Raw genomic sequence first — 8,954 nt, 5'->3', positions numbered from 1 at the left:
AAATTCCAAGATTCTTTTTGCTCCATGGTAACATCCGATTGATTGAAACAACTTATTATTTAAACATGTACAAATCAAATCACACATCACATATACGATATTCACAATATTTTATCAAGCAACTTAAATAAAATTCCAAGTTCACATGTTTACTAATCGTGATACATGTATACCCCTTATAATTTCGAAACTAAATTATTGTTTTCCAACAAATTTTTTATTTGAGTAGTTGAACACAAATTAGTACACCATTTTTTTAACACCCAAAATCTGATTCTTCCAAAGTAGCTACTTAGTCCACTAAAAAGAACAAAACAATCCTATACATCAAACAAAGTGACCAACTTTGGGGGCAATCTAAGACTAAGAACCAAGAATATCTTGTTGGTAACTTCACCCATCAAAATTTCTCTCCTAACATTTTGACTAAAAAAATTTATTTCACTTTGAACAAAATAATAATAATAATTAAAAAAAACCCCAAACCCCTAAAAAATAGCCGAAACTTCTCCATGTTACTAAAAAAAACTAAGTCCAAATTACCAAAAACCATACCCACATGACACGCCTTCTTCAACGCTTAAATGCCGCGTAGGCCGATAGCCGACAACTAACTTTTTGTCTGTCATTTACCCCAATACAAATAAAAATCCCATTTTTCTTTTTCTTCTCTTTTAAATAAAGTTTCGTTTTTTTAGTAAAAATTGAATCTTTGCTAATTTTTCCATATATATAACTCAAAACCCCTGTGAGTATTAGCTTTGTCCACCTTTTCTTTGCCTTAGAGCCAAGTTTTGTGAGGTGTGAACAAACAAAACCAAACCAAACATGGCCTCAGGAGCTTCGGCTGAAGGGTTCTTCAGGTGCTTCTACGAGGGCTGCATCTCAGGCTGTGACTCGGCCATCGAGCGCCGTCCGTACCACCGGAACTGCAGCTGTGCTCTACACGAATCTGGCAAGAAGAAGAAGAGCCATTGTTCTCATGGTGGTTTGCCTATGAGCAAAAAGGTTTCTTACCCAATAAGGAGGGCTTGGAGTGAAGGGTCCTTGGCTTTGGTGGGGGCTACGGCTGCTGCTTCTTCTGCTCAGTCTTCTCCTGCTTCTTCTTCTTCTCCGGTGGCCATGGTTGGAATTGGAAGGAAGAATTCCCAATCGAGTCTATGTGATATGGAAGAATAAAATAGTACAAATAATAATATTAATAACAGGGTCTTCTTCTTCTTCTTAATGGATGGATCTTTTGGTCTTATTAGAGGGTACTACGATTTGTTTATTTTGTTTGAATAACAAGAACCCAACTAAGATTTGGAAGAAATTTTGTGATCTCAATGTTTTTTTGATCTGGAGAGATTAAGGGAAGATGGTGTTTAGAAGGGTTTCTGGATCTGGATCAAGAAAAAAAAATGACAAGTGTAATTGATGGAATTATGTTACTAAAGTCCTCCCAATTGTATTTAATGTATATATGGTTCGGTTCTATATGCTGATCTTCTTTTCATTATGAGAAATTAATGAAAATTTCCTTGTAGTCTCTGACAATTACTATATATGTTTTGTTGCTAATATGATATATTGTTATGTTAATTACAGTCTGTAAATCCTCTTTTTCTCTCTTTTACTTTTTGGCACTAAATTAAGGAAATGGGTATCTATGTTGGGGTGATAAAAAAAATTGTCATCAATGTTGGGGTGATAAAAAATCAGCATAATATAATTATGGGTTTTGCTTAAATGCCTCAATAGAATTGTGTTGAAAAAAAAACATATTAGTTTAATGCAAATTAAGACTTAAAAGAGGAGTACTTTCCAAGATCATGGGCTTCCACTGTAAATTTTCTCAAGATCATGGCAGGCACTGTTTTAGCTTAGATGGGCTAATTTGGTCGGCTAGTGTTCAATGGATTTCACAGTTGTTCTAGAATATTTTAGAAGGAAATAGAATAAGGAATAAAATATAGAAAAAAAATTAGAAAGGGAAGCCCAGGTGGGTTTGCTAATAATTAAATTTAATTGCTTCCTAACTAAATACAGCAAAAAAAGTTTGGTATTTTATGAAAGATTAATAGTCGGAAGAAACTTTAGTGTCATCAAAGCTGGCCACATGGGGTTGTAAGGTGGTGGTATGCACTTCCACTTGTCACATGAATTTTAAACAATAATAAATACTATAATTAAATCAAATTTGGTGTTCTAGTCTCTTATTAAGTCCCTAACAATTAACTAAACTTTGAACTTACCTAAAAATATCTCTTCAATCATGATTTTTTAGATTGTGGTGTTAAAACTTTGTAGTTTTGTCTAGTTTTTTTTTTTTTTTTGACAATAAAGCTTTTGTGTTCCTTAATTAGTAACTGCAGCTTGAACCTTGAGAGTTATTGTAATGGACAAAAATGGTTTGTAGCTAAACTGCAAAAGGTCAAAGTGACTGGCCCAAAAAGAAGTTAAAAAACTTAGGTGGAGAATCCAAGAGTTGTAGCTTCCAACAAAACAAAGTGAATGGTAACTCATTAAATTCATACATTGTAATTCCCAAAACTGATAGAGTTTTTCACCACAACTTAGCAGCAGCTGATGAATGTATTAATGCTGTAACATCAAGTTAATACTATCTAAAGGACAGCACATATTAATGAAAATGAAACAGTAATATTATGTGTACCAATATTATGTGTTGTGCATTAAATTTTAACTTTCACATGAAATACTTTTTTCAGCTAATTACGTCAATTTTAAGTGGAACACATTATGTTAAAAAAAAAGTTAAGCCATTATGTGTATAAATTTATTTTGGTAGAAAAGAAATAAAGAAAATATAAGAGAGAAAATTAGAATGATAGAAATGAAGGTATATTTTTTAGGATTTATGGGTTCTACTTAATATTTTTTACTTTTTTTTTATAAGTACTACACACTTTTTATATCTAAATATTACACATATTTATATAATTTTTTTTAACCAATCATATTTAGTTTAGATGTGTTCCACTAAATTAAAATGACTTGACACAAGTAGGTGTGTGTATTATTTAGATGTAAAAAGTGTGTGCACATATCATTACTCTTTTTTTTTTATTTCCACTTCTTCAATTTATTAAATAATTAAGTTTTCTATTTTCTTTTTTACTTTTTTTCTCTACCAAACATACATTATTCTTAATTCATAGACTCTGACTTGTATGAGTCACCTTACTCATTTTTAAGCTAGTGTTTGAAAGATATTTAAAATGTAAATTAATGAAAAGTAATGGATTTTGAACTTCATGCACTCCCTACCTATAGAAAGTAAGTAAATAAATAATGATAGTTATGATGGATATTATTACTAGGGATTAATAGAATTGGTCCAAGCAAGAGTTCGTTAATAGAAATTAGATTTTAGGGAGAAGAAAACGGTTGGAAATCACCAACATAAAACAAATCAAGAATTAAATCTACACTACTAGAACAAAAATAATAATGACAAAAACAGTCGGAATATGAAACAACTATAGTCAAAACAATCAAAATGAATAACAAATTAACATGCGATCCTATATTAGTTCAGCTAGTTTTGAAGCCTACATCCAGTCTTTTTCCTTGAGGGTCTTATATTATCAAAATTACTAATACAATCACCAATATTATTTTGAGTTACACCAAAAGAACACACTGCTCCAAAAGTGTTACACCCAAAAGTGTTACACGGACGCCTCCAAGACAAGAACTTTTTTTTTTTTGGTGCTAGCCTATGCTCTCTTGCACACAAAACACTTTTATCCCACAAAACTCTTTTTTGATCTCTCTACAGAAGTTACAGCTCTCTCTCAAAACTTTTCTGATATCTACAACCTTATATTCTTAAGATATTTATAATACAACAAAGTGAGCAAAGCTTCTAAATGAAAAGGTCGTGAAAGACAAAAATAAACTAATAACTTTTAAATAAAGAAGGCAATGAAAAAAAAAAATTAACTAACTTTCCAAATAAAGAAAGCCCCTAAAAATTTGAGTGGATTACATCCCACAAATACTATTTAAAGCCCCACTTTCACATAGTCAATACTAAAAAATGTCATTTCTCGACGGACCAGGTTCGCCGGAAATTTCAGTGCTGAGATTGAAAATAGGGCCTATTTTGGTGGTTTTAGCCTACCAAGATTGGTCAATTTTCGACAATTAGTGGAGCAAATCTCGACAATCATAAACCGTCAAGATAAAGGCAATTTCGGGGAGGCTGTTGGAGACTGCCGAGTGGGACAAGGCCAGGACGTCCTATTTTTCTTTTACCTGGGCAATTATGGCAACCTTGACCTCCGAGTTCAAGTTCCTCCCTACCCGGATCACTTTGGTCAGGTCGATGTCACTGATGCACACCTCCTTAACCTCCTCCATGGGCACTAATGCCCTATCCGCCTCTATTCGCGGGTCCAATTCGTCATCCTCCCAGACCACCCTCTATGCTGGCTGTGGTGGTGGGATTAAATCAGTGTTTTCATCTTCGAGAGGCTCTTCGTGGACCATGAAGATTGGTTGGGCAGAGACGTGATTACATTTCCGAGCGCTCTTCTGATCTCCCCGTACAGTTCCCACTCCACTATTATCACACGGGAACTTCGTGCATAGATGGCGGATGGAGGTGATGGAGTCGAAGTCAACTAGAGTGGGGCACCTAAAGATCACATTGTACGCAGTGGGGAAATCCACCACCACGAAGGTTCAGTACTTGAATGAGCTCTGAACCTCGTTCCCTAGTGTCACGGGTAGTTGAATCTTGCCCATCGGGAGCAACGAATCCCCATTGAAGTCGTAGATCTACGTAAGGCAGGAGGCTAGATCTGCCTCAGTTAGGCCAATTGTTGTGAGGGCTGGGTTGAATAGGACATTGACGAAGCTTCCTTCGTCCACCAACATTCGGGATACTCTCTTGTTGGAGATTTGGGCGTCAATAACCAAAGGGTCGTGATGCGGGAAATGAAGGTTCCGGGCATCTTCCTCCATGAATGTTATGGGCAGGTCCATCAGCTTTGGGTGATGGGTCGGAGGCGTGGTTCTGGGAGGATACGACATCCCGAGCCCGGGAGCCATACGACCTCCGGGTGATTGCATTATTCGGCCCCCCTGAGAGGCATGTGCTCCCGATCCCAAAGCATACCCTCCTTGAGGATTTCAGTATGGTCTCTGCGCACTCTGGGCTAAAGATTGTCCAAGAGCTACTGGCAGTCTTGAAACTCCTATTAACATTCTGACCCACTGGTGAAGATGTCCCAATTTGATAAAATTCTTGATCTCGTCTTTCAGCTGACGACATTCTTCGATTGTGTGGCCCACGTCCTTGTGGTAGGCACACCTTTTGCTGGTGTCTGTCAAGTTCTTTCCTCTTTTAAACATGGGGCTTGGTTTCCAGTAATGGACTATGTTTCCCGTTGCAAGTTAGAAGTTTTCTCGGGTATCCACCAAGTTTGTGTACTCTGTATACTGGGGTTCGTACCCCCTCTTTCCCTTCTTTGTGGGCTTGGACCGATTCTGACTTTTGCCAAATATTTTTCCCCAGGAAGGGTTGGTTCTCGCCTCAGTCACTCCAGTCTGGGACGGTTGGGCACCTCTGGGAGCGGCACTATACCCGATTGGTGTTATTCTGTATAAGAGAAAGGGGCTGACGAAGATGGAGCATATCCTGATGAAGTGGGTCCATAGACAGTTGGGGCCATGAATGGCATCCCGAGGGATCCAGTGGATCCGAACACCGCTAGAGGCGCTGGATAGAGGTTTGTCGAGTACTGCACTCCATACCCAGGAAGGGTTTGTGCTGTTGATTGGGGTGCTGACTTCTGCCCGAAGGCTTAGATTCAAGCCTCTTCCCAGTTGATGAAGCCTTGTGCCCTCCTTATAAATTCTTCAAGGGTGGTCGTCTTGCTGCGTTGCATGTCATCCCAGAGAGGGGATCCAGCTCTAATTCTGGATTGGAGAGCTACCAGGCATTATCCATCATCCACCTTAGTCTTTGAGGCTTCCTCCATGAAGTGTTGAATGTAAGCCCTAAGGGTTTCAGTAGGATGTTGCTTGATATTGGCCAGCACACTGACTTCCATGTCCAGTTTTTTGGGCGGCCACAAATAGTTTACGGAATGTTGACTGCAATCCGGACCAAGACTGGATTGATCTCGTCTTCAACCTTTTCCACCATTCTTTGGCAGGTCTGGCTAAAGTGATCGAGAAGCACATGCATTTGTCGTTGTCGCAGACATGGGCTATAGTCATCAGGAAATTGTAGCAGGACAAATGATCTCTGGGGTCAGTGTTTGCGGTGTAGGCAGGTATGTCCGGCATCTTGAAACCTTTGGGTAACACGACGTCAAAGATGTGTTTGGTGCACGACTCTTTCTCCTCATCTTCAGAATCGGAACGTCCGCCTTCTTGTTTCCAGAGCAAGCGGTCCGTGACCTTTTTCAGAGCGGCCAACTGTTCCATGAACTGCTTGCCCATTCCATCATCCAGAGGAACTCTTTCTGTAACGCCCTGGATAGCCAAAACCGCTACACTGTGTGTTTATAAAGGTGTGAGACTTGCTAATCAAGTCGTTTAATCAAAACGTGTCATTAGCTAAAGTGTTCTAGGGCTAAAAGACACTTTGACCTCAAAAGATACATTTTATAAGTTATAAACAGTTTACAGAAGGGATCCCCAAAATCAACAATGTGTAAAAGTTGGTTTACAAAATTCAACAGTTAAGAGTAAACATTAGCCATACTAAGGCAAAATACAAGGTTCTGGTCCTCTCGTCCATGTAATTTCCTCAACCGTGGCGGTTGAGTGGCCTGACATGTACATTCACCTTGCAGAGCTCTCCAATCAAGGTTGATCGATCTTGCCCTTGCCTTTACCTGCACCACGCAGCACCCGTAAGCCGAGGCCCAGCAAGAAAACAACATACACAGCATAAGCAATATTATCAAACAGACATTTCAATAAGCATGTTCAGTTATTCAATCCACATCATATAAGCACACTTCAAGGTACAAGTAACCTCATCTATACTCAGTTTATTCAACAATCTCATTAATCACATTCATAGCCAAATATAATAGTCAATTAACACAAATACTAGGGTCGACACCTTAGGTCACACCCTCTGCTTAACCCACTGACTCCGGCCCGCTTAAACCGAGCTCAGTGCATAATAAGCTGTCCTCGGATACCAGTGTCCGAGCCGTGCCAATTGCACAAGTTAACCGTGGCACGCTTAGGCGTTGGTTACAATTTACATGGCATGATACCATTCTTTCAATCATATATACCAGGGAGCCCTTAGTCCCGTTCAAATATTCAACCGGGTGTAGTTTTCTTACCTTTAGCTTCTAGATGAATTAGCTACGGCGATTACTCCTTGAGCGCGATCCGATCCCCGAGCCCTAGCTTAGCACCTAGTCACAACCATGATGAAAGATACCATTAACAATATTAAATGAGTTTCCAAACCAAGTTCTAGTCCCTGGAACATTGAACTTCCCCAAATATGGTAAAAGATTCAATCCTGAGTGTTATACCCAAAAATTGGAGAATGCATCCTAGGAGGCTAAGGAGAATGCATTCTAAGAGAACTAAGGGGAGTGGTCCTAGGAGACCCCAAGGAGGATGCATTCTAGGAGACCCCAAGGGAGTGGTCTTAGGAGACCCCAAGGAGGATGTGGTCCTAAGAGACCCCAAGGGTGTGTAGGAGGCAAGCCTCCCAAGGTTTCCTAAGTGTTGGCTCGAACGTGTCCAAGGTAAGTAGCTAAGGAGGAGGAGTCTCATGCAAGAGGAAGGAGACTTGGATTTTGATAAGGAGAGCCTATACAATGTTCGATCGGACATGTTTGGGAGATGCTAAAGGAGATTGCCTTGATCTTGTCCAAGGTGAGATGTTATGGAGGAGGTTGCCTCAATCTTGTCCAAGGTGAGATGTTATGGAGGAGGTTGCCTCAATGTTGTCCGAGGTGAGGTGCCTCAATGTTGTCCAAGGTGAGGTGCCAAGGAGGTTGCCTCGGACCACCTTGGTCCGAGGAGAAGCCAAGGAGATTGGTTCAAGGAGGAACGTGGCATGCTAGAGGAGAGTGCCATGTTAGAGGAGAGAAGTGCATGTCCTACCACCATGCACGTTCAACCCACGAAAACATGTCCTACCACCATGCATGTCCGACCAACACTTGCATGAGTGGTCAGTAGGAGGTGGATCAACTAGCTAGAGGAGACTAAGTCAAGATTCCTAGAGACAGCTTCAACAACATACGCGGGAATCTCTCATTCTTCCCACAAATGGGGGGTTTGTTACATTTCGAATTTTGAATGTTTAAATGTAATAAATATAATAAAATATCCCTATCATAAGGGGATATCAGTTGAGGATCCCAGGACTATAAATAGAGAGTTTATGGGATGAGAGATGGGTTCTTCATCTGCTTCTTCTTTCTAGAGAGAGAAAATTGGGACTGTGTATTCTAGAGAGAGAAAGTTGAGTCTGTGTATTCTAGAGAAAGAATTCTTGTATTTTTTCCATCTGTACTGAAGAAACTCAGTTGGCTCAGTCCATCTGATCTTGAGTACGGATCTATAAATCACAACTCTAAGTGGATTAGGCTATTACCGACAATCGGGGCTGAACCACTATAAAAATCTCCTGTGTTATTTACTTTTCTTGTTTATACCGTCTGTTGTCGTTTTTATTTCTCTTGAAGGCTTGTCGTTATTGACGTTCTCACGTCGTTGGCTAAAAACGCAGTCAACACCGAGCACCCTAGGTTAAATTCCCAAGCCTAAAATCTCAAAATCCCAAAATCCCTTAAGCGCCCTGGCATAGGCCACCCATGTCGCGGCATGGCCCCCAAACAGAACCATCTAAGGCACAAAAACAGGTAAGGGCCGCGGCATTGCTTGGACCATGCTGCGGCCCGCCTTCCTTCCTCAGCATGCAACAGCCTCGAAGGGCCGCGGCTCACCAA

General features: G+C 40.0%; 1 protein-coding gene across 1 annotated transcript; it reads left to right on the top strand.

The window, feature by feature from the left end:
- The first annotated feature begins 717 nt into the window (after positions 1–717).
- LOC133782866 (uncharacterized) lies at positions 718–1,584 on the top strand. Its single transcript, XM_062222287.1, has one exon. The coding sequence runs from the start codon at positions 829–831 to the stop codon at positions 1,177–1,179; it is 351 nt and encodes a 116-aa protein (XP_062078271.1). The 5' UTR covers positions 718–828; the 3' UTR covers positions 1,180–1,584.
- Positions 1,585–8,954: the final 7,370 nt, after the last annotated feature.

This window comes from Humulus lupulus, chromosome 6, assembly GCF_963169125.1.
Source record: "Humulus lupulus chromosome 6, drHumLupu1.1, whole genome shotgun sequence".
In the NCBI taxonomy this organism is placed as follows: Eukaryota; Viridiplantae; Streptophyta; class Magnoliopsida; order Rosales; family Cannabaceae; genus Humulus; species Humulus lupulus.
The sequence above is the reverse complement of the archived record's forward strand: the minus strand, read 5'-3'. Positions and strand labels throughout refer to the sequence as shown.